Source organism: Piliocolobus tephrosceles, chromosome 19, assembly GCF_002776525.5.
Source record: "Piliocolobus tephrosceles isolate RC106 chromosome 19, ASM277652v3, whole genome shotgun sequence".
Taxonomy (NCBI): domain Eukaryota; kingdom Metazoa; phylum Chordata; class Mammalia; order Primates; family Cercopithecidae; genus Piliocolobus; species Piliocolobus tephrosceles.
Window position 1 is genome coordinate 25,441,977 of NC_045452.1, and position 26,318 is coordinate 25,468,294.

At 45.8% G+C, this 26,318-nt stretch overlaps 1 protein-coding gene across 4 annotated transcripts in view; it reads right to left on the reverse strand.

Annotated features, from left to right (window-relative positions):
* EFCAB6 (EF-hand calcium binding domain 6) overlaps window positions 1–26,318 on the reverse strand; it is a 304,195-nt gene that overhangs the window by 36,158 nt on the left and 241,719 nt on the right. For all 4 annotated transcript variants that reach the window (XM_031934644.1, XM_031934643.1, XM_031934646.1 and 1 more), the window contains 2 exons: window positions 17,344–17,539; window positions 14,339–14,530 (listed from right to left, as the gene is read on the reverse strand). In XM_031934644.1, the coding sequence (XP_031790504.1) occupies window positions 14,339–14,530; window positions 17,344–17,539 (388 nt within the window). The remainder of the gene's footprint in view (window positions 1–14,338; window positions 14,531–17,343; window positions 17,540–26,318) is intronic.

Sequence of the window (26,318 nt, forward strand, 5' to 3'; positions counted from 1 at the left end):
TTCTATAACTAGAAGAAATGTTTCTCCTAATCAAAAAAGACACCACTATCTTCAGATGCAAATGACACGTTCCAATATTAACTGCGCTTTACATCAAAGGCCCCCTCAGGACAGAAATCACAGCTGCAACAGGAAGAGCAGAGCTACAGGGAAGGTGGGGGCTCGGCTGGGCCCCGTCCGTGCTGGGCCCGAACACCTCACGCTCCCCAGCTTATCTGGCAAAGATAAGCTCCTGGCTGCTTCTGGTAACTTTTAAAGTTCAACAAGCAAACGAACAAACAAAACGGAGAACAAACATGCACTCTAGGTCTGACCTCATCAGAGGACCATTTACATGTTTTGAAGGGGTTTTATTTCATGTATTCAAGGATATTCACGGGACCTTGTTTGAGCAAACAATTGCCCTTCTAGATGTGGCAAACACAGCCCACCACTACCAGAAGGAAAATTCTTGGCCCCTTTCTTTATGACTACACCACAATATTGACAAAATACATAAAAGAAATAATGTCCCAATACATGAAGTATACAGTCATCAAAGAGGCTACTAACTCCGCACTCTGATGGGCTGCTTCTCAGTTTCAAATGTATCTACGTATCTCGCTAGTAAAAAGCAAGTCACAACTTCAGAATCTAAACCCCTGGTTCTAAAATCCTGCCATGACAGGGAATCACCCAAGAGGGTGCCCCAAACAGCCACAAGTTCCAGGTGGGGGGGCGGGAGGGAAGCAGCCCAGGTGGGGGTGGGAGGGAGGTGGCCCTGGTGGGGGGTGGGAGGGAGGCAGCCCAGGTCAGGGTGGGAGGGCAGCAGCCCAGGTTGGGGGTGGGAGGGAGGTGGCTCAGGTGGGGAGCGGGAGCGAGGCGGCCCTGGCGGGGGTGGGGGGGTGGGAGGGAGGCAGCCTGGTTGGGGGCAGGAGGGAGGCAGCCCAGGTCGGGAGGGAGGCAGCCCAGTGGGGCGTGGCCTGCTGTCTCTCTCACAGTCCTTGGCTCTGCTCAGGGTCTCTCCAGGTAGGCACAGCACGGCCCCTGCGGCTATCTGGGAAGAGCCTTTCAGGGAGGCACAGTGCTGGGATTTCCAGCCAGGGTCCTGGCCTCCTGCACCAGGGCCAGACCTGCCCTCATTCAGCGCCTCACGGGGTGCGCTCCTGAGCAGGAGGCAGCACCAGTAACCCAGGCGCCACCTGCCAGGGCAGAGGGAATGCGGCCAGGGCCAGCCTAGGCTGGAGGAGAGGGGCTTGGGCCTGAAGAGTGGGGACGGCCCATCATAAACCCAGGGCTCAGGCTGCCCCTATCTTGTGACCTCGGGTAAGATGCACCCCTAAACTGGCCTCCATGTCCTCACTGGGGTCAAGTGGAAATAAAAACAGCCACCTCTTTGGAAAGTTCAAGAGTGGAAGACTGCTTGAGCTCAGCAGCTTGAGACCAGCCTGGGCAACATGACTAAACCATATCTCCACAAAAAATACAAAAATTATCTGGGCATGGCAGGCACCTATGGTCTTAGCTACTTGGGAGGCTGAGGTGGGAGGATCACTTGAGCTTGGGAGGCTGACACCATGGTGAGGCCTGATCTTGCCACTGCATTCCAGCCTTGATGACAGAGCAAGACCCTGTCTCAAAGTAATACCAAAACCAAAACCAAAAACAAACCAGTCACCTCAAGGGCAGGCCTGGGATTTCACCAACACAAACCCTCAAAGTGTGTGGCCCAGAGCCTGCCACGCTGCTGCTGCTGCTGCTGGTGCTGGTAATTACAGATATTTCTGCAGGAGTTGGGAACTCAGACAGATGTGGTTCGAGCCCTCTTCCTGGCTAACACCAGGCTATCATGGATGATCAGAGGATGGCGCATCCTGGTGCCCATTACTGCCTGCAGCTCAAACCACCCAGCCAAGGAGTTGGAGGCACTTGGAAGGCAGAAGCCAGGTCTGAGACTTGGTCATAGGAACCCAGGCACACAGTGGCCATGCCACAGAACTGTGTCTCTTGACTGGCTGCGGTGAGCTCTGGGCAGCAGGGCTGTGGGAGTCGAATCACAGGCTCGAATTGAGCCGAGGGCCCAGTGCCACCGTCCTCTAGCTGCAACTCACTAAGGCAATCGCTTCACTTCTCTGGGCTTCCGTCCTCCATCTGAGAAACGGGGATAACCACGACAGTTAGAGAGAATTACCCTGCCAGAGTCACTCCGGGAAAAGATAGACATCTTCCAGGACATCCCCCATGCACTTCAGGAAGGAGCTGCTGACCAGGCGTAGTAGCTCACGCCTGTAATCCCAGCACTTTGGGAGGCCAAGATGGGTGGATCACTTGAGGTCAGGAGTTCAAGACCAGCCTGTCCAACATGGCGAAACCCCGTCTCTACTAAAAATACAAAAATCAGCAGGGTGTGCTGGCCCACACCTGTAATATCAGCTACTTGGCAGGCTGAGGCATGAGAATCGCTTCAACCTGGGAGGTGGAGTTTGCAGTGAGCTGAGACTGTGCCACTGCACTCCAACTCTAGCCTGGGTGACAGAGCAAAACTGTCTCAAAAAAAAAAAAAAAAAAAAAAAAAAGTGTTGATCTCCCTGGCGTCTGAGACAAAGGCAAATTAACTTTTGTCCTGCAAGGAACTCACCTGTGTGGTGGGAAAAGCTCTCAGGGAGAGGTTTCCTTACTCAACCCAAGCCAGGGGCAGGAGCCAGCCCCAAGGTGACAGTTAAGCCCAGTGCAAGAACCGGCTAGAGAGGAGAGGACAGGCGCCCTAAGGGTCAAGTGAACCTGAAATATTGTTATTTCATGTTTGGTTTTATTGTCCTCCTGTTTCAGCAGCTGTATGAGGTGGCCCCAGTAAAGAGTCCTCTAATATCCTGTCAGTATGTCCAGCCTTGTTCTAGGCTGGCTTTAAAATCAGTTTTCCACCAACCTGTATCCTGAATGACTTCTATGGATGACTGGGAAGACAGAACTTTAAAGAAGGGGGTGGTAGACTTGTCAAATAAAGCCGCAGAGCTGGAGAGGCAGTGGTGTACATGCGTCTGCTTTCTTGTGGTCTGTTGTCTCCACGGCCCCCCTGCTTCTGTTCACCCTGTGCACATGCCCTTTGCGGGGGGCTTTGTGGTGGCTCCCACTACAGAAGCTGAGAGTATTTCCCCACCCCTTGGCTTTGGATTCCACCATATGTCATGTGGAATTTACCCAGTGGAATGTGGGTAATTACAATGTGACGGAAGGATGAAGGAGCATTTGCATAACTGGGCAAGCCCTCTTGCACCTATGCCGTTGCCTTAGAAGACAGGCTGTGGGCCATCACACAGGACCAAGGAGGAAGATGAGAGAGATGAAGGGCAGAGTCATCCCAGCCAAGACGGCAGAGCTTAGTCCAGCCTAGATCAGCCCCTACAGCTGTGAAAACTGAATGGGTGTTATTGTGTTGGGGCGCTGAGGGTTTATGGTTGCTTGTTACGTAGTGATAGCTGACTGCTGCAGTTCTGAGTTTCTAATGAGTAAGAAGTAACAAGGGATGAGCTCAGAATACAGAGAGGACAAATAAGCTGTTGAGCACAGATGGCTTTTTAGTCGTCAGCATTCCACGAAATGGACGTATTGCAAAGGGGCTTTGTGGCCCTCGGTGGGTATCCAAGATGGCGGTCACCCACCCGAGAGCAACAGGTTGTGACAAAGTGGTTAGCAAGGTCCGTCTAGCTGCTAGACTAGAAATATATCTGCATATTAATGTAATTATGAAGGTTATGATTAGCTCATCTGACTGTATGATTCACACACTAAGTTTTGTTCTGAATACTTGCAGAGACATTTATATAGTTTTTTTTCTATGATTCCTTACAGGAGAAAAAAATAGTCCTGGAACTTCACACAGAATAAGAACTCAGCAGGTAGCAAAAACTACTAATTAGAAACACTCAGTAAAGAATTCCTCACTTCCTTTTAAAGAATGGTGTAATTACTTTTAAGAATTGAAAAATTGCTTCATTTGATCAAATATTTTGATTAGCAAAGAAATTAATTGTACTGTATCTTCATTTGTATTTACAGTGAATAAATGAATGCTAAAAATAACAACAGCAGGAAAACTGCCTGTCAAAAAAAAAAAAAAAAAAGATAAAACATTAAAAAATCCAGATGAAAATAAAGTGGAAGCTCTGAGGAAGCTGCCTGCTACAGACCTTGCTGCCGGATCAAGAAACTGACGCTGGCCTCTGAAGGGCTCCGCACATGCCTGAGGGGAGCCTCTGGTGCGTCAAGAGGTCGGGCCCAGGTGACTGCCCGATGGGAGTAGATACTCCGGCACAGTGTTTGCACAAGCGAGGCAGTTTCATCAGAATTCCAGGCACAGTTCCAGACTTTCTGGTGGCATAACTGCTGCCCAGGCCTGGGATCTCTTACCACACAAGGATTCCTTCTGGGCAATGAACAACAGCTAATCCCAAGATTCCAGAACTTCCTTTGCAAAGGCCATCAGTCAAGTCAAGCTTCAAGTGAATTCAACCAGTGCTTACTGAAAACTGACCCCAGAGTACCAGTGGCCCTCCTTCCTGTGTCTCCTTTACCCTGGCACTGGGCTGGGCAACATGGAATCCTCTCTGGTCCTCACATCACCCTGAGAGGCAGCCACAGCCCTCCCTGCTGTGTAGACAAAGTAAGTGGGGCTCGGATCCAAGCTCCTGCCAGCTGATGCTGGAGATGGAGATTGTTTGACTCCAAAGCCACGCTCCTCTGATTTCAGCACAAGTCCAACCACCTACCACATGTGCAAGAACGCAGAAGCCTCCTGAAAATCCGAACTCAGCAACACTGACCAAGGCTCATGACATGCCAGGCATGCTCCCAGGCAGGAGTGACAGAGCAGTGAACCAAAACCCCTACCCCTGGAGAAGCTGTTGTTTTGAGACACCCACCCAGGGAGGCAAGCAAGGGTGGAGTGGACCACCCTGCTAGCTCGGCCCCTCGGCTCTCCTCACAGAATCCTTTGCCATGGGCCTCCCCCACTGCCCTGCCCTGGCCATGCCCAAAGTGTGGTGCCCTCCCAACCCCCGGGCTCTGCAAGCACTAACTCTCCTCCCAGGAAGCCCCATCTCCTGGGATCCACCTGGGCTGGCTCCTCAACTCAAGCTTCTAGACTCGGTGCAAGCTCATCAGAAAGCCGTTTCTGCCCATCCTTCCCCCACTCACAGAGTTAGATCATCCTCCTCCTCGTCATCCTCCTTGTCCTCCCGCTCCTCCTCCCAGCTCTCTGTGCTTACCTCAGACGTTCATACAGCTTGACGTTCACAAAGGATCTATGCTGAGGCCTTTGCAAACACGGATTCACAAATCCTCCAGTTGCATCAAATTGCCATACAATGCAAAGAAATAAAAGGGAAACATTTAAGCCGCCCTTCGACCCTTTAATGATTCAATAAATTCATGGGTGAAGTCATTTACAAAAACTATTAAAATAAATTATTCCACCCAAATAAATTCTATGCCACCTAATCACATCATTACTGAACATTAAACATGCACTCACTGGAATAGGCTAGAATACAAAAATAATAAGGAATGCAAATGTTTGGTGTTTGCTGTGTTAGGTACCAGGCAAAGCTCTTTCTGCATTCATTTGCTTAATCTGAACAATGAGCCTAGGAGGCACACACCAGACAGTTCTCATTGCTCAGGAAGGCAGCAGGGAGCACGGACCTTGGAACTGGCTGGCATTTGAATCCCAGCACTAGCATTTCTAACGGTGTGACTGGGAACAAATGCTTCTACCTCTCTGTTTCCTCCTCTGGTACCCTGGAGTACCAGTGGCCTTCCTCCCTGCGTCTCCTTTACCCAGGCACTGAGCTGGGCAACAGAGAATCTTCCCTGGTCCTCACATCACCCCGTGAGGCAGCCAGGGCTCTCCCTGCTGTGTAGACAAAGTAAGTGGAGCTCGGTGCCCAGCTCCTGCCAGCCAGTGCTGGAGATGGAGATTGTTTGACTCCAAAGCCACGCTCCTCCGATTTCAGCACAAGTTCAATCACCTACCACATGTGCAAGAACACAGAAGCCTCTGAAAGTCCGAACTCAGCAACACTGATGAGGGCTCATGACATGCTAGGCACACTCCCAGGCAGGAGTGACAGAGCAGTGAACCAAAAGCCCTACCCCTGGAGAAGCTGATGTTTTGAGATGTCCACCCAGTTTCCTCCTCTGCAAATGAGGCTCCTTGTTCCCGCCACAAGCCTGAACCCCAGGACCTGGCCCAGAGCCAGGCTACACATTCTCATTCTCACTTGCTGAGTGTGGAGTGCTGAGATTCGTCCAGTCCAGGGCAGCATCCTGAGCCAGAACATAAGCAGCCACACTACAAGTTACCTTCCTGGGAGTGTGATGATAGTTAAGATGCTGGTAACATCTGTATTTTGGATTTTCTCTGCAAGACTTACTTGGGACAATACATTCCTGGATTGGTGTCTGGCTTCCTGATAGGATCATGACCTCGTAGAATCACTGGTGCTGCTCAACTCTGATGCTTACTTAATTGATCCACAAATGGTTGTCGTGGCTCTGGAGGGACCAAATGAATGGGGAGCCTGCCTGGGCTGGTTGCACCATTGTCCATTTCGTTTGAACATACAGAGGGCTTCCCGTGGAGGCTAGGAATCAAGAAGAATCCTGATCCGGATTCAGGCGAATGAGGCAGGAGTGCTCTGAGGATGCCGGAGCGAGTGATTAACACAAGGCAGGTGCTGGAGGTGAGCAGAGCCCCTGCACCATGCATTTCCGTGGGGCCTGGCTGAGGTCCTGCCACGGGGTGTGCTGCGTAGGGCTGGGGCACAAGGGAGAATGAGACCTCATCCCTGCCCTTGGGGACATGGGACTCCGGGTTTGAGAAAATTCAACCACACAAATTAAAACGACTACCAGAAATTCTGTCTGATGTGCTTCTTCCGACCTCACCAACAGGTTCATGATAGCCTTGTCTTCTGCCTGACACAGTTGTGTTTGAAAGGGGGCCTCTCTGTTGGGGAAGGGGACCCATGTGACCATCCTTCACGAGGCCCAGGTGGGGAAAGCCTGGTGTGGCCCCCTCACATTCCTGCAAGAGGCATCAGAAACCGTGCCTCTCTCCCTTTGGCGGCCGGCCCTGTGCTGCTTCCAGCAGAGCTTGCCTGGCAGGTGCCGAGTTCCTACCCTGTCCATGCCACCGGGAACTGGGGTTGGAGGGGGACTCATACTCCTTCCTAAAGGGAGGCTTCAGAGCCAGGCCGGACCCAGGACACATGCGTGGAGGAGTTGCAGTGTTGCCACAGCCAATCAGGACTTGGGAGAAAGTTTGAACAGCAAAAGAATAACTCTGTAGCATGCTCAGTGAGAGCGAATCTTAGCAGCCTGTGCAACCTTGCTGCCGACTTTCTGTGATGATGTGATTTTCATTCTGTTGCTTTTATCACTATAGCTGGCTTTAAGGAGGCGATCCATATTAGTGCAGATACTGGGGCAGTGCTAGGACCTGTGTAGACACAGATGCTCTAGAGGAAGCAGACAGCACCCATGCCAAGGACCCTGGGCTTCCCCCAGGAGGGCAGCCAGCTCACCAAGTTCAAAGGCTGAGGAGAAGTGGATGCATCAGGTCTGCCTGGTTCCTGCTGGATCACCACGTGACGATGCCTGTAGGCCCTGCTGGGTGGCTGGAATAATACTGCTTCTGCCTCAGTGTGGCACAGGGGGCCCAGCAGCCCCTGCACCCTGGCCTGTCACCAAGGCCCTCCCGAAAGTCGTTACCCCTCACGACTTGCCACAGTGCCACCCACCTACAGGATGGCAGGTAGTGAATTTTGCATTGGCAAGTAGAGAGTGAGTGAAATTCAAGGGAAATTGTTAAAATCGCTGAAATTCCATCAAGAAGACTTAGCTTTTCTTGCCATCAAGAGCAAGGGTAAATAACAGTAATGCTAATATCTTAATAATTCACTTAACTTATTTACAATTATCTTAGAGCCCTTTCCTGAAAAGGAAACTTCCCCATTCTTTATCATATTCATTAAAAATACATGAACACCATTATATTTACAATAAAAAGCAAGATAAACTGAAGTAACACTGTTGGCAGTGAATATAACTATGATGTTCATAAGAGATAACAAACATTTTGATGTACTTTACTGTAAGTCCCTTTGGTTGAAAACTACATTCTTCAATTCTCTATTGGAACAAAAACCATCTTCAAGTTATTTAACATATAACTGAATGACTTTTGAGATCATATATTTCCACACAAAGTGAGGAAAGATTTCATTGGCTCTCTGCTTGCTAGACTGCAACAAAATAATTACTCTGTATTGAATAAGGGTGTGTTTTGTTAAAAAAATTCCATTATTTCCATGGTAATAAAGTAGAAAGATTTTATATGGGTTTCTACTATGTCTTTTAAAAATTCTATTTCTGCACTGAGCGTTATTTTTATACTCACTGAAGAAACTGAAATTGCACTTTAAGATTTAAGGGAAATGTTAAACGGGAACGATTTTCTAAAAACAAGGTGATACTCTACACTTTGCACATGGCACTTTGAATGTAAAATGTTTTTCTAGAAGTGAAGACGGGGTATTTGCTGGGAAGAGAAATCCAGATGCTGTTTTTCCAGTTTGTGAAAATCTCATGAGAAGGTACGTGTGCTGTCATTTAGGTCTTCTCTCTCTCTCTCTCTCTTTTTTTTTCTTCCTGATTTGCTTTTTCACCAACCCACTGGGTAGCATTTTTTGCTTCGATGCCTTGTTCCTCTTTTATGTCATCTAGGCCAGCGCTTCTCATCTTGCAAAGGGGGTGTGATGGCTTCCAGGCGCATGGGACCAACTCCTTGCTTCCGTCTGAAAAGACATACGTCGCCTTCCCTTCCCGGAAGCTTGCAGGCCTCTGTGCCTCCTGGGCTGGTTCTCAAGCCCAGGACGGTGCCAGGAGGATGACCCCCAGGCCTGCTGCACAGCAAGACTCCTGGGCTCCCCAACCATGGCGCCCTGGGGTGGGCTGGTCTGCACAGCAGCAGCCTGGAACCCGCACTTTAAGAAGCGCTGTCTGATTTGAGTGGTGCTTAACGAAGCAGTATAAGGAAGGAACAAGGATGGGGGAGGACTCATGGTCAAGCCACACAGCAGGGGCAGGAAGCCCGTGGCCCTTGCTGTGAGAAGAGCTCAGATCATTTTCACGTGCTGCTGTGACAGGCAGAGGAGGCATAAGAATAATAGGAGTTTTGGAACACAGATTTGATGGCGTATCCAATAGAAGAAATGGATTATGAGTAGGTGTAAAATTGTCATCTTTACTCTCTGTGTGCTTTCAGTCTACGCAAGGTCTTAGGCAATGTCTTAACTACAATTCCAGTTTTTCTCTCTCCGAGAATGGATTGCTTTGCTAGGGATTACTCACGGTGAACTTGCTTTGCGGGGAGAGTTGCCGACTGTCTTAATTACATTTTGGTAATCTCCTTTTAATTACTTACCTCCTGTGCATCCCCCAGAGGAAAAGGATGGGTGGTATCATATTTAATGAGCTTAAGGATGATGCATTAACTACTCCTATTATTTGTTACTTCTTTTCTCTTCTATTAGAAAAACACAGCAACCCGGGGTTAAACTGGAGAAGTTCATGATGAATGCAGTCTGGGGTTCTTCCCCAGCTGCCTTCCCCTGCAGCTGCCCTGGAGGAGGCTGGCCGGCTCCCTCACTCAGGAGTCCTCAGCCATTCTTCTTTATTCAGACAAAGGGACCTAAACTCTGCAAGCAAAGCTGCAGGACCCAGGTGGTCTGTCTCTGCCACCATCTCCTGCTCCCTGCGACTAAACAGGACAAAAGAAAACTCACACCTACTCTGTCATTCACTACGAACAGAACTACTTGCTCTGTGGTCACCCCCCTCCTCCTGCCACATCATGTTCCTTGCAGTTTTGTGCTGCCCTTCCAGCCCAGAAATCGTTTGCTCAAGGATTTACTCATCCTCCTGGTAAATGCATGCTTTTCCGATTTGTCTGAGCTCAGGTGTTAGCTTCTTGGCCAGGTGCACCGTCCTAGGCCAGTTTAGGGGGTTGATCCCATTGAATTCCCAAAAAACAGATCACACACTGACGGGACAGGGCAGGTGGCGGCTGGTGCAGGGACGCATGCTGCAGGGACAGTGCCACTTCTGCATCCATGGTTCCCAGCCCACCGTGATCAATCCCTGTCTCCAAGCACATTTCTCCTCTTCACTCTTGCTGCAATTTTCTCACTAGGATGTTGAGCAGGTGCTTCTGGAGGTGAAGGCGACTCTTTGCCAAGAGAACTGGGCAGAACTAACCAATGTTGGGGGAGGCAAGCTGACAGACCATAAAGCTTTAGGAACGTTCTCTCCTTGGTCCGGCAATTCCAGGATCAGCAGAGGCTCCTTGCGACTTCTGCATGAGGACACTCAGGCCATGCTGGGGGGGACAGCAGACGTGGAGCTTCAAGCCCGGTCTTCTCCACTTGCAGGTCCTTTAGGGGTATTTTGTTATAGCTCCTGAGCAGCCTAAGACAGTCCCCATGTCACTCAGAGTCAAAGCCAAAGTCTTTACAAGGACCCCAAGCCTACGGCCGCCTGGCTCCTTCGCTCCCTGGCCCCATCTCCTTAGACCTCTCCTTCATCTGCCCCCAAACCAGTTGGCCCCTTCCTGCAGGGGCCATCGCACTAGCGGTGCCGGCCAGTCCCTCGCCCGATGTCACTGCTCACTCCCTCCCCTCCCTGTTCCTCGGATGTCACCCCTCATCAGGCCCTCCCTTCTGCTCTGCTCCATTTTTCTCCCAGCTTCTAATGGAACCTGACATGTGACTGAGCCACTCACTCCTGCTCTGTCTCCCTCACTAGAATGGGGGCTTCTGGAGGCAGGGGCTGCATCTGTTTAGTTTGCTGCTAAACCTGGCACCCAGCTCAGTGCCTGGTACACATTGGCCATAGGAAACATATGTCATGAGAGAGTGAATGAACCCACACGATGGAATGGCGCATGCTAGATGGAATCCATGCTTTAGAGGAAAATGAAGACCCCAGAGAATGCCAGTGCTACCACAGGAGGCGAAAAGGCAGGAGAGAACAGGCCAGGGGACCCTGGAAGAGAGGCCAGCAGAGCTGGAAGAGGAGAGCGGGATCCCTCATCTGTCACATCAGCACATCGGTGAATAATGCCTGAGACTGACCATTTAGGAAATGGCAGCGTAAGAATATTACTGAGAGACAGGAACATATGCAGCTGAAGAAACAGCAAAAAACCAAAATAAAAGTGATTGCTTTTGGGGAGGAGGACTGGAAGTTAAATGGGTAAGTCAAGTGATCTCTGTTTTTAAGTGTTTTGCAACAATTCAATTTTATTTCTATATGGGCATATGTTACTTTGATACAAATGAAAAATGTTTGTTAAAAAAAAGACTTGCAAGAGTTCAGAACACAACCCCCAAACTCGGCAGCATACATGGTCTATCTTCAACCCTACTCCTAAAGGACATTTGTATACTAAAAAGGGGCCAAGTGCGGTGGCTCACGCCTGTAATCCCAGCACTTTGGGAGGCCAAGGCTGGTGGATCACCTGAGGTCAGGAGTTCAAGACCAGCCTGACCAACATGGAGAAACTCCATCTCTACTGAAAATACAAAAATTAGCCAGGCATGGCGGTGCATGCCTGTAATCCCAGCTACACGGGTGGCTGAGGCAGAAGAATCGCTTGAACCCAGGAGGCGGAGGTTGTGGTAAGCCAAGATCGCGCCATTGCTCTCCAATCTGGGTAACAAGAGTGAGAGTCTGTCTCAAAAAAGAAAAAAAAGAAAAAGGGCTGGGTGCAAACATGCCAAAGTATTAACCCTAGTTGTCCCAAGGGGTGATTTTAATTATTTTCTTCAACTGTATCAGCATATTCCAAACAGTATACAATGGACATAAACAATTTCTATGAATGTTAGCTTAAATCATATGAAATTGTCAACATTCAACCATTTATGACTTTAAAAATGGTAATTTCATATAATCCAACCCGATAGAACAGATTTATTTAAAAAATATATAAAGGGCTGCTTTTAAGGTCAATAAAACGATTCCTACCCCTTGACTCCAGTTATTTTATTTCTTGGATCTTTCCTAAGGAATGAATCCAAAATGTGGATACAGATTTACATACAAAGTGTTCACTGTAAATAACAGAGGCAAAAGCTGGAGGAAAACATCCTAAATGCTTAAAAATAAGGGAGTGGGTGGAATGTGATATAGACCTTTTAGCTGATGTTTGGGAAACCTTTAAGTGACATGGTACAATTTAACATTAAGTGAAAAAAAGCAGGATACATGAATATATATATATATACGCTGTCATTTCCACTCTGTTAAAAAAATGCATTAGAAATTGGAAAAAAGAAAAAAAGATCTCTAAGGCAGGATGGTGCTTAGAAAGAACACCAGCTCTGAAGGCAAACTCTCTGGCTTGCCACTCCTTGCTGAACTCAAGTGGCTATTTGACTTCTGGGAGCCTGTCTGCTCTGCCTTCCCCAACAGGCAAGACAGTGAGATGAGAAAGTGCATGTGAAGGGCCCAGAGCTTAGCAGGTGCCCACTAAATGGTGGCCGAGGTTATTCTTGTCATCATCCCCATCATCGTGGGGTCTAGATTCCTGCTATCCTTTTTTACATATATTTTTTGCATTGTCCCTGATGTCTCTCGTGAATATGTATTCCTTTTAAAATGACAAAACACACACACACACACACATAATCATAAAAATAGCGAGGGTCACTATAAAACAAGAGCAAAGACAAGCCACAGACCAGCGGAAGGTATTTGCAACCCACATGCCAACCAAGGGACAAAAGCCTTTCAGGTCATTTGTAGACGACGAGACCTGAATAGCTGACAACCCATGGAAGTGTTTGACCTTACTAATGATCAGATGGCAGAAGTTAAAACATTTAACAAAACCAAGGGACAGCAGGGATGTGTAGTGTCAGGAACTCTCCTGTACCACGGGTGGGGCTGTACACTGGCACAATCACTTAGAAAAACGCTGGCTGTTTCTGGGAAGTTGAATGTGGACCCACCCTCCCATCAGCAATTCCAGGCAGCGGAGCTCCAGTGTGTGCACACAAGGAGACAGGCATGGAAGGGGCACTGGTGCTTTGCTTGTAATGAAGGAAACTGAGAACAAGCTGCACGTTCGTTAACAGGAGGGTGATGACCGAATGGCACAATCATATATTCAGTTAATAGACTGGATTTTTGTTGTTGTTTTTTGTTTTTTTTGTTTTGAGACAGAGTCTTGCTCTGTTGCCCAGGCTGGAGTGCAGTGGTGCAATCTTGGCTCACTGCAACCTCCACCTCCTGGGTTCAAATGATTCTCCAGCCTCTGCCTCCTGAGTAGCTAGGATTACAGGTACCCGCCACCACACCCAGCTACTTTTTTTTTGTTTTTTGTATTTTCAGTAGAGACAGGGTTTCACCATGTGGGCCAGGCTGGTTTCAAACTCCTGACCTCAGGTGATCTGCCCACCTCGGCCTCCCAAAGTGCTGGGATTACAGGCATGAGCCACCGACTTTTTATAGCAGCTTAAGTGCATCAACTAAAGCCAATATATTAACATGGATAAATCTTAAATACATTACTATAAGCAAGAAAAAATAAGTGCAGATACAACATTCAATATCATATCACTTACATAAAGCTAAAAATATGCAACACAATAGTGTATTTTGTTCAGAAACATCCATCTAAATGGCAAAGATGAAAAAAAAATCACAAAAATCACAGTGTTGAGGAACCTGGAGTCAGGCTTACAAGTCAGTCCCACCACTCACCAGCTGGGTGACTGTGGATAATACTTCATGTCTCTGTGTGAAGGCCTCGTCTCTCAACTGGGGATATTAATAGCTTGTATTTCACAGTGACCTCAACATGATTATACATGTTAATATATATACAAAGGACTAGAAATAGTGGCAGGTACACAGAAGACATGCTATAGTGTTTGCTGCTATTATTAACCTCAAACCTGAAAAATGTTCATGCTGTTTGCTTTAGTAATCTCATTCCCCAGACCATCTTCTGGGATCTAAGACTCCTTAGAACTCTAAAGCAACCAGAGAAAACCAGCTCCCAAACTTCTTTGAAAAATAAAATAAAATAAAATAAAAATTTCCAACAAAGTAAAGGATGCATATTCACCTTCTAATAGTCTGTAGAATTTATACCAGTGTTTCATTTAGAATGAGCTAATTACATGAGGTGATTGCCAATTTATCTAATATGCTTCTGATCAATTATCTATTTTGTAAAAACTAATTTTAGCTCATTTTCAAAGAGATGCTTATGTGTTGCAGACATTCTTACCTCCTCAAGGAAACAGCTAAAGTTCTGGAGAAAATATTTCCAATTTATATAGGGGGTTAGATGAATTCTTAGTTTCCTCAAAAAATAATGATACTGATTGTCCGTTAGTTTGTAACAGAAATCCTTAAGAACTTGTCCAAATTCTGTAGCCTTTACAAATCCTGTATCCTCTTTATCCAATGCAGAAAATGCCTAAAAAGAAAGAAAAGAAAAAAAGATGGCAAATGCTACTGTCAAATGAATACTTCTAAAACACTTTCCTTAAGTACTGTTTCTGCTGAATGCAAATGAAGCCTAGTGTACAAAAGTACCTTGTAAATTCTAAATTACTAAATAAATACACCATTATTGAAGGACTGAGACAAGTACGATATGAATGCAGTACGGGAGCTTATGAGTTCTAGAGGAAATTTGCCTTACTTGCTCCTATTTGGATGTGAGGAGGAAGGAGAATAAAGAGGAATCCCGGCCTGAAGCACCCGTAACCGTCCTGATGGAAGCCTCACCCCTGCTCCCAGGATCCCTGTTTTACAGAATGGAGCAGAGAGTAACTTGCTCAAGCTCTCTTGGCCCTTACATTCTACTTCCTTTAAGTATTAATTAGTTGTAACAGGAGGCTCAGGAGAGACCTCACCGCATTGCATCAGGGCAGGGGTCTCAAGGCAGTAGTCTGACTGTGGGAGCAGCTGGGAGGAGGGATCAGGGGACCACCCTGACCTCACCACTGTCCTTCACAGCAAGGCTTGTGCACGGCTGCTGTCCTTTCCTGAGTCTCAGCCAGAGCCCGAGTGGCCTCGCATCATGAGAAGCTGCCCCAGGCCTGCGCTGGAGCAGAGGGGGCACACATTGCGAATCCTACAGTAGAGGAGTTAAACCGAAAAAGTGCAAAAATGTGCTATAAAAAGAAAGCACATTTTTTTTTCCATCTGTCGAAATAAAATCATTCATTTTTATTGCACCAGGAAATCTGCATCCAGGGGTAGATTAAAATCTTTTTTTAAAGGAAGAATTTAGAGTGCCTGCAAACCCCACACGCTTCTGATTAATTCTCATTCGGGGCTAATTAGGCACACCCCATTGGCCTAACAGGGTGATGGCATATGTGTAATCAAATTAACCTTAAAATGTCAGATAGCTTCACATTTTCATGCAGTCCGTGGTAACACGAGGTAGCTGTGTACAGTGGGAAGTCCCCTAGCCAGGAGTTGTTCTGAAAACCTGGGCTCTGCTGCCCACCATAAGTCCTGAACCTCTCTAAACTTTAGCTTCTTCACTGTAAAGATGGACTTAACTCAGAAGGCAGGTGTAAGTTTTCCTAAGTTTGCTGGAAAATGCCCCCATCCAGGTACCTGGCCCCTGGGGATCTCAAATGTTAAGGAGAACGGTCATAAGAATGAGCACAGCCAATTGTGCCGCAGGGGCAGCGACAGCGGCAGGCTCGAGAGTGAAGAGGAGCCTCGTGTGTCGCTCAGCTGGCTGGGCCACCCCTCCTCACCCCTTCCCTCCCCACTAATCCCTCACACCAGGACTCCGGAGCCCACCTTGCTTCCCTACACCAAGGAAACTGGGATGTGATTTACAAAAAAAAAAGCTTAAAATAGATCTCAGGAGTGGAGAGTGAGTGATTCCCACCTCCAAGAGTCTGATACCCTAAAAGGGTCACTAGCCTTGATTTCTGCAAAAGTCAAGACACCAAGGTCGATCCTCAAAAGAAGTCATGGGCAGTAGACAGCACATCTCAAGTAAAGATCTTCAGGACTTTAATTCTTCAAACCACCTGGATTTGGAAAAGGGCTGTGACAAATCCATTTCCCCTTCCTTCTCATGTTCTGGGCTCTGCTCCGTAGTCCCTGTGTGACCCTGGGCAGGTTTATTCATGCTGAACCTCAGTTTCCCCTCTTTTGAGTGGAATCATGAGCCCCACCTTGCAAGGTTATGATCAAAGAGAAAAAGACTCATGAACTCTCATTAGGGCTTGTGGCCCCCAGTGCCCCGGGAAGCCCTCTAGAATGTGTGGAGCCAGGACTCTGTGATGTTAGAAGGGATGTTCACTGTGGGGACTGAGAGGTGTTGGCTGGATCTTGCAGTCTAGGTTGCTGTGGCTGTTTGGGCTCTGGGTGCCGGCTTCCCACAGGATGGTTCCAATGTGCTGCCTTGTTCATCTCCGATGCCTGCCCTCTGCAGACAGCAACTTCCCTTCTTGATGCTGACACATGGGGAAACTCACCTGGGAGCATCACCTCACCAGGAGGCTGGTTCCAAACACAATATCCAAGGACACCAGCATAGTCCACAGCATCATTACTCCACACACCAGCATCATTCCATAATGTAGGCATCACTCCCTACACGCAGGCATCATTCCCTACACGCAGGCATCATTCCCTACACGCAGGCATCATTCCTTACACGCAGGCATCACTCCGTTCACGCAGGCATCATTCCCTACGTGCAGGCATCATTCCCTACACGGAGGCATCATCCCACACACATAGGCATCATTCCGTACATGCAGGCATCATTCCGTACACTGTCTAAAGCACCATGCAGATGGAAGCTGCAGAACGTCAGCCTACTCAGGTGACTCCCCTTGCTCCTGGAGGACTTCACAGTGAAGTCTCTGTGCCACAACCTGGCCCAGTTCAACCTCTTCAAGGCCACCTTGAGTCCTTCATCTCTGTGGACCCAGTGCTTGGCTGCGCTGAGAGCTCCCAGGATGTGCTGAGCCCACTGTTGCCCAAGGGCCTCTGTTTTCTCTTTTTTGCCCAGAGTCCCATGACCTCACCCCAGACTCAGCATTTCTAATGCTGAGCACTCCCAACTTGGAGAGCACATGCTGGGGTGAAGAGTGGATACACGCTTACTCACATAAAAGCTCTGCTCGTGGTTAACTAGACACCCCAAGGAGAATGAACAGAGATGGGAGGGGTCTCAGGGTGGGGCGGAGAGGTGTTTTCACGAATCAGGATGAGTTTTCACAATAAAGCACTTTCAGCCTGTCATACCGTGGACAAAGCCAGCTGGGAGGACTCAACTACTTCCTGGATCTTCCTCACAACCTCCTGTGGATCCAGCGTTGCAAAATTGATTGGCATGCTCTCTTCCTTTTCCTTGGGCTGAGCTCCTGTTGACTTGCTGTTCTCCACTGCTCTCAGGAAGTCGAGGTAATTGATGGAATTATCATGCCGGCTGACTCCCCAGCTTGTCCCAAAAGGAAGAAAAGAACATATTCGTTTTAAAAGCCACCCTACTGCTTATTCATTCAACAAACAGTTGCTGAGCACAGAGCAACGTGGGGAAAATGAATAATTTTAAGACACCATTCCCCGCCCTGTAGGTGCAGACATGGTAGTTAGCTCTGCTCTCAGGCAGGCACACACATTCTGCAATACAAGGACTCAGAGTGATGAGAGGTGACAGTGCAGTTCACTGACGGCTGGGGGCCACAGCTGCCCGGACTGAAGACCTGAGGCTTGAAGGGATAGCAGGGTTGGCTTTGCAGAAGACGAAGGGAGATGTCTGCTGAGAATCCGGCCCTATGATGGGGGCACATGAAAGTATGTTGGCAGGGATGTGACATTCGCAGAGTAGTATCATGGGAAGATAAATCTGACAGCTCCTCAAAGACAGTCTGGAAGTGAGACTGTGGGGTGGTGGCAGTGGTGGGAGAGTAGCAGTCTGGATGGGAGGCTCCTGGGGTCATGGAGGCCTTAACTAAGAAGGGCCTGGACTTAGAAATGGCAGTGGGATTTGAAAGAGAGGAAACATGTCAAAAACAGTGAAAAGAAGAAGAGGAAATGAGTACGAAATATATTAAATTCTCTTTCAGGAGTGGTTGAAATGAAGTTGTCAAGCTGAAAGCAGTCAAACGGTATTTTGCAAAACCTATCTAGCTGAGGATTTTCTCAAATAAAAATTCCACCTGCATTGATGGCTCAGCAAGGACATCCCTGTGGAAACAGAGGCTCCTTCATCCCCTTGACTCTGACACAGAAGAAATTACCTAAGTTCTGGAAGACTAAATTGTGAGGTAAAATCCAAAAGTCTCAGGGAACATATAGTATATCTATTAAAGATGCAAAATAATTCAAAATAAAGTTTAATTGCATTCAAAGTTCACATTTCTACAACTTAAATTCCTGGGGAATTTCTGGCACTTAAACACCTAAACTTTCTCTCAGGAGTATTGGGCTCAAGTGTCAACGTAGAAGAGCTTGGAACGCTGGTAGGCTAGAGAGAGAAGTTTCCAGTGATTCAGATATCTGCTTCTAAAGAAGACGAGCCAAGAGCTGAGCTTTTCCAACCCACAGCTGCAGAGCCGCCTTGCACAGGCCCTGCATCGGGTCGGCTTGCATGATGGTGACATCGAGGAAAAGGACAATCAACACTATTTCATCAGCGGGAGAAATTGCCAACGTGGTATTAAAATGTAGTAATAAAATCATATGCATATGCTAATCTCAGTAGTATTTAGAAAAGTCTATTTTGGATCTAGAAAAGAATAATCTACATATAATTACAAATAACAGAGATGTTTATCATCAAGAGGTCTTTGAGAAGAAACAAGCAACTGTGCAATGGATCCTTATTAAGGTTTCAACGCATAAAAAAGTTGATCACCCCCATTGAAAGGTGGGCTTCAGATATCCCACAGTCCTTTTGTTGTTGTTTATAAAAGTATCAAGCCTATGTTTTAACAAGAATCTCTTATAATCATTTAGTTAATTTATCTGCTATTTTTCCATGATTTATTCATTGAATGCATATGAATTCTTGTTCAGCTGGAAATAGATTCAGCGAGAGGAGATCCCGTTTAAGGAAGAAAAAAACACATAGGCATTTGAGGATGAAATGGTCCTTCCTTTCTACACACACACACACACACAGACACACACACACATACATACACACAGGCATCGGGCTTCTCATAGTTCAAACACAATGGATCAATGTTTTCAAACTTTTAAGGGAATAATTTTCTTCTTAAGATTCTATGCTCAGACAATCCAGCAATGTGTGCGAAGAAGAATTTAAAAAGTTTAGTTCAATAAGAACTCAGAAAATTTACTTCCTGTCCACCCTTTCTTATGAGATTACTTCAGGAAGTACTCCAGCAAAAGAAGAATGTAAATCAAGAAATAAAGAGATGTGGGATACAGGAGACAGGGGATCCAACCTAGACAATAGTGGAGGCAGCACAGGATGCTCTTTGGATCACAGAATTAGAGCAGAAAAATGGTGGGGGGCAGGGGCAGGTTCTCAAATAGAGATGCCAGGGGAAAAAAACTCAAGAGAGGAGAAAGTGGAATAGAATGCTGGGGAAACCTGAAGGTCAAAAATAATGAACTTTATCTGAGCCCTGTTCTATAAAAAAGTGATGGTTAAATAAATCACCCCAACCTTAATGTCCCTGGATAAGTCTACTGCAAAGAACTACCTTTTCCCCATATGACTTAGAAAAGATTCATAGATGCCCCAAGGCTTACCTCTGATAGCAAGGACATAGACCCTCCAAATTCCCAGTCTCAGTCTCATAAATTATTAGCTGAACTGTTTGTTCCCACTGACTAATCTGGACAAAATATCTGCTAACTGGACCACAGTATAGTTAAGCTACTCTCCTTTCTCCAGAACCTTGAACTTGGACCCACCTCAGCCTAAGCCAGCAACAGAATGTGGAATAGCCCCTCCCTAATAGCTCCTCAGGGACTCTGACCACAGGAAAGATGTTTCTTGCTCAGCTGTCTGGTCACACCATCTATTCATCTTACTCCCCATGCTTGGTTCTTTCTATCCTTGTTTACTCTTGCCTATTAAACAAAAGCCCTCTTCTGCTTGCTCTTTGAGATGCTTACAGATTTCATGGTTGGGGCATTCTCTCTATTGTAATAATCTTCCTCTCCCTGCTGCAATAATCTTTTCAGATAAAGTCTCTTTTACCTAAGTATGGATTTGTCTTTACCTGACAAGAAAAAACAAAGGCAAATATCATAAAGAAAATAAAGAATAAATTAAACTCCAGGAAATAACCTATCCAATAAAATCATAGTATAGATACGAAACAAATTTAAAATATTGCTATGGTCTATTTGTGTCCCCCCAAAATTCATATGTTAAAATGTTAACCCCTAAGATAATGACCTTTTAGCAGGTGAGTCCTTTGGGAGGTGATTAGTTCATGAAAACAGAGCTCTCAGGAATGAGATGAGTGCCTTTATGAAAGAGGCCCCAGAGAGACCTTTGTCCCTTCTGCCACATGAGGTTACAGTGAAAAGACAGACATCTATGATCCAGGACATTTTCAGCAGACACTAAATCCGCTGGTACCTCAATACTGGACTTCCTAGCCTCCAGAACTGTGAGAAATGAATTTCTGTTGTTTATAAGCCACCCCATTTATATTTTTTTATGGCAGCCCAAAAGGACTGAGACAAATGTGAAATGATTTTCAGCAATTGGTGTGATCTACAAGAGAATCTATTTGATACTAAGGCTAGAGTCTCAGGGATAGTACAACTGGAAAACTAGCTAGTTTTCTTTCATTATCTGACACTGAACAATATTTACAGTTATAATAAAATGGTATTTAATAGTTTTCAAGTTTTAGAATCAACCTATGAACCAAGCAGGAAGGAACTAGTTGTGGCTGCGGGACAGAAGGTTAAATTTAACTACCTAACCAAAGGAAAAATCAAAGTGTAGCTGCCAAAAGCTGGACGTGGAAGGAGTGGGGAAAGTGGCAGAGAGAGGAGGAGAAGAATTGAGGTCATGGGGCAAAATGTCACCCTGAAACCTGGAGACACAGGCACATGCAGAGAATCACAGCTGGGGCCTGTTTTCCTGGAGCAAAAGCCTTTGGAGTCACAGGCTGGCAGGAATACTTACATGGTAATCTTGGCAAATTGGTAGAAACTGAGTGTGGACTAGTGTAAGAGTAAGAAATTCTGGGGGCCCAGTCTTAGGTACCTCCCCACCCCCACCCCCACTTTCATGGGCTTTAACTTCAGGAATCTCACTAGCTTCTCAGAGTGAAGATCTGAGAAAGATCCCCTCAGGGTTCTGGCAGGGGAAGGGGAAAAGCAATCCTGGTGAAATACGTCCCGAGCCTTCCCTGTAACTACTTTCCAAGGGAAAAGACTTTCTGAGAGCCTTATCTTAGCTTTGGGGGAAGGACAATCAGCCAACTCCAGCCCCCTCTAGCATTCCTGTTTCACCTAAGCAGAAAAAACTCAATAAATATTTCTAAAGGTTGCAGCCCAGGGACTCAGCCCACTAAAAGACAGAAATGTAATCATAAAACTATAGAATGTTTCCCCTCCCCAATATTTTACCACCACATCAACCCAGCTCTAGTGAAATAAAAATGGATTACAACGGAAAGAACTGCAAAACACACAGTCTATTTAAGAAGGAGCTCCTAAGGAAACCCATGAAAGCAGGAGAGGAAAAAACAAGGATGCTGGAGGAAATTGCAGCCTTTGCACCAATAGCTACAGCAAACATTAAACACATCCTAACTCCCAGCCAAAGGAACATAAAATCTCTAAAGGCCTATATACCTCAGTTCCTGTCTGGCTTTTAACAACAACAAAAATTACAATGCATATAAAGAAAAGGCACAGTATGAAGAAACCAAGCAAGCTGCAACAGCAGACTCAAATATGACACGTATTTTGAAATTATCAGATAGGGAATTTAAAATAACTATGGTTTATATGTAAAGTGTTCTTATGGAAAAAGTAAAGAACAGGCAAGAACAAGTGGGCAATGTAATCGGAGATGGAAACTCTAAGAAAGAATTAAAAGAAAATGCCAGAAATTAAAAAAAAAAACCACTGTAACAGAAACGAAGAATGGCTTTGATGGGCTCATCAGTAGACTAGACATGGTTGAGGAGAGAATTAGTGAGTTTGAAGTATGTCAGTAGAAACCTCTCAAACTGAAATGCAAAGAGAAAAAGAATGGGAAGGCGTGGACAGGACAATATATCCAAAGGCTGGGGGAAAATTTCAAAATGTATAACACTTGCATCATTGGAATACCAGGAAGAGAAAGAGAAATAAGCAAAGAGACAAAACAAAAGAACAAACAAAAGCAAAAACAAAACAAAAACAAAAACCCACTTTAATTAATAATGGTAGAAACATTCCTCAAATTAATGACAGACAGCAAATCACAGATCCAGGAAGCTCAGAGAACACCAAGCAGGATAAATCCCCCCAAATCTATACCTAAACATACTATATTCAAACTGGAGAAAACTAAAGACAAAGAGAAAATCCTGAAAGAAGCCAGAAAATCTTAGGAAAATATCCTTATCTATAGAGGAACAAAGATAATGAATTATAATACATCAGGCTTCTTGCCAGAAATCATGCAAGCAAGAGGAGAGTGGACTGAAATGTTTGAAGTGTTGAAATATTTCAACAGCTTAAACCTAGAATGCTAAATCCAGTATTCTCTGTCAGAAATAAAGGAGAAATAAACGCTTTCTCAGACAAACAAAACTGAGAGACTTCATGACCAGCAGCCCTACTCTTCAAGAAATGGAAAAAGGCATTCTTCAGACAGAAGGAAAATCATACAGATCTACATCAAGAAAAGAAGGGTGTCAGAGGAGGAATAAGTGACGGTAAAATAACATCTTTTATTTTCTCACTCTGAGTTGATCAGTGGAGCAATAATAACCACTATGTGTTGGGTGATTGAAGCACACGGGTAAATGAATGCCAGCCATGTTATCAGGCACAGAAGGGAGAAATCGGAAATACCCTTTGATAAGTTTTCTGTACTTCCCATTAAGTTGTATTGTGTTACTTAAAGGTGGGCTTGGCCGGGCGCGGTGGCTCAAGCCTGTAATCCCAGCACTTTGGGAGGCCGAGACGGGCGGATCACTAGGTCAGGAGATCGAGACCATCCTGGCTAACACGGTGAAACCCCGTATCTACTAAAAAAATACAAAAAACTAGCCGGGCGAGGTGGCGGGCGCCTGTAGTCCCAGCTAGGCTGAGGCAGGAGAATGGCGTAAACCCGGGAGGCGGAGCTTGCAGTGAGCTGAGATCCGGCCACTGCACTCCAGCCTGGGCGACAGAGCCAGACTCTGTCTCAAAAAAAAAAAAAAAAAAAAAAAAGGTGGGCTTAGGCTAGCTCTAAATGTATACTGCAAACTCTTGAGCAACCACTGATTTTTTTTTTTTTTTTTTTTTTTTTTTTTACATGGTCTTGCTTTTTTTGCCCAGGCTGGAGTACAATGGTGCAATCGTAGTTCACTGCAGCCCTGAATTCCTGGGCTCAAGGGATAAAAAATGTTTTAAAGAGGAAAGGGGCAGGGCGCGGTGGCTCACGCCTGTAATCCCAGCACTTTGGGAGGCCGAGGCGGGCGGATCACGAGGTCAAGAGATTGAGACCATCCTGGCTAACACGGTGAAACCTCGTCTCTACTAAAAATACAAAAAATTAGCTGGGCATGGTGGCGGGCGCCTGTAGTCCCAGCTACTTGGGAGGCTGAGGCAGGAAAACGGCATGAACCTGGGAGGCGGAGTTTGCAGTGAGCCGAGATCACGCCACTGCACTCCAACCTGGGCGACAGAGTGAGACTCCATCTCAAAAAAAAGAGGAAAGGGGTGCTAATATTCTCCCCTTTACAAAGTAAGGGACATTGTATCTGCACAGCAAAATTACATAGACAGAAATAAGAGTCAGAGGAGGCAATTAGCTCAAGTTGTTTCAGGGTAAAAGTGCACGAGAATAAGACTTCCAGTTAAATACAGTGGCTTGAACACACATATCTAGTTCTGTTACCACTCAAAACTCTTCTAAAATGACAGAAAAGGGAGTTTTAAAAGGTATGAAACAATGGTTTTCAAGGTGGGGTGCAAGAGTCCAGCAGCATCAGCATCACCTGAGCCCTTGTTATGAATGCACATTCCCAGGCCCCACTGAATCAGAAACTTTGGGGAAGGGGCCCAACAATCTTGAGTTTTAATGAGCCCTTGCAATGATTCCGATGCTTGGAGTTTGTGGACCACTGGCATAAACTCCTAAGGACTAGGAGTATGTGGAAGAAGAGAACAGCTGCTGGAGAATCTATAGGTAATGGGTATAGATGTATCAGAATCCAAGAAATTACTTTCTAAAACAAACAGAGGGAACGTGGAAGAGAGAAGATCTGATATGCCCTGCAAATACCCTCAGAGGCTCTGGAACGGATGATATCAGGTATATCTAGAAGTGGAGCTCAAGGAGGAGTTAAAATAGGGTTGATTAAAAGACTAGGAGGCAAGCAGACCCCAGACCTCTCGTCAGACTTCATGTGTCTGGGTGCCTGTCCCTCCCAACCCTAATGGGAGAATACACCTGGAGGTATATTCTCTGGAGATGCTGTTTCTGAGTCCAAGGTAGGGAGGGTTCTTAATGAAAAGGGGAGGATTAATAAAAAGTATATACACTGACTGTTAATATATAATATAAATAAAAGTATATACACTGACTATTAGTTTCCTATGGCTTTGTAACAAAATAGTACAGATCTGGTGGCTTAAAGCAATGCACATGGAGTCTCCTACAGCTCTGGACACCAGAATCTAAAATGAGTTCCCTGTTGTTGGCAGGACTGTACTCTCCCTGGAGATTCCAGGAGAGAATCTGTTCTTTGCCTCTTCCAGCTTCTGGGGGCAGTTGGCAGCCCCTGGCTTGGGGCCACATCACTCTACTCTGCCTCCCTGGTCACATGTCCTTCTCTTTGTCTGTCTGTTTCAAATCTCCCTCTGCCTCCCTCTTACAAACACACCTGTGATGGTACTGAGGGCCCATCCAGATAATCCAGGCTCATCTTCCCTTCTCCAGGTCCTTAGCTTAGTTGCATCTATAAAGATCCTTTTTCCAAATAAGGTAATGTCCACAGATTCCAGGAATCAGGACCTGTATATCTTTGGGAGGCATGATTCAGCTTACCACAGTGACTGCTGAAATATCCAGCCTTCTGTGCCCAGTCAGTTCCTAGTGTTGACAGCAGAAGACCAAAGAGTTTTCTCTCATTGGGTTGCCCAATTAGCAAACAAATAAACAAATCATCACACCAAATCTACAGGGATACATAGTTGAATTAGAATTTCAGATAAACAACAAAATTTTTAGTATAACTCAAATATTACATGAGACATACTTATATTTAAAAATTATTGTCTATCTGAAGTCCTAATTTAACTGACCATCTTATATTTTATCTGGCAAGTCTATTCTCTGGCAAATCTGAAAAGGCCAAACAAAAAGTTTTAAAGATACTGACACTGGGGGCCCCTCAAGAAAACTTCAAGTCAGATTACCATACAGTTCAATTCAAAGTCAGCAAGCTCCACCTACCTGTGTAGAACTTCTAATCTGCAACTCAGTACCCTGTCCTCCACTCTTAGTATGGACATATTTTTGAAGAAAATATCCAACATGAATAATAGATTTAAAAAGCAACACTGAGGAGAGACTTATCTGCTAAAGAAAACTTTTTTAAAAAGCCTATTGTTAATACCTTCAGAGAAATGAGACAGTGCATCCATGAAACAAGAGCAGGATGTTGTAAAAAAGGAACACACAGAGGACTAAAATGAGCTCTAGTAATTAGAAATACAAGTATGGCAGCAGAAACAAAAATCTCAAAGAAGGACTGGGAGCTAAAATTGAGGAAATCTCCCAGAAGGTAAAGCAGAAAGAAAAAGAGAAAGGAGAAAAAAAGATTTAAAATAAGAGAACAGTCCAGGCAGTTCAACATTCAATAACAATAGGAGTTCCAGAAAGAATAGAACAGGGAAGGAATTCATTAATAAAATAAGTCAAGAAACTTTCTAAGAACTGAAGAACATGAAAAGGGCAATCTTCAAGAAGATGAAGCTGACAGATTAGCTGATGTGTCTCGATGGATTGGAAAGAGATTAAGTTGGGGATTTAATTAGTAGGAGAATAAGTACATAGGAAATTAAATGAACAG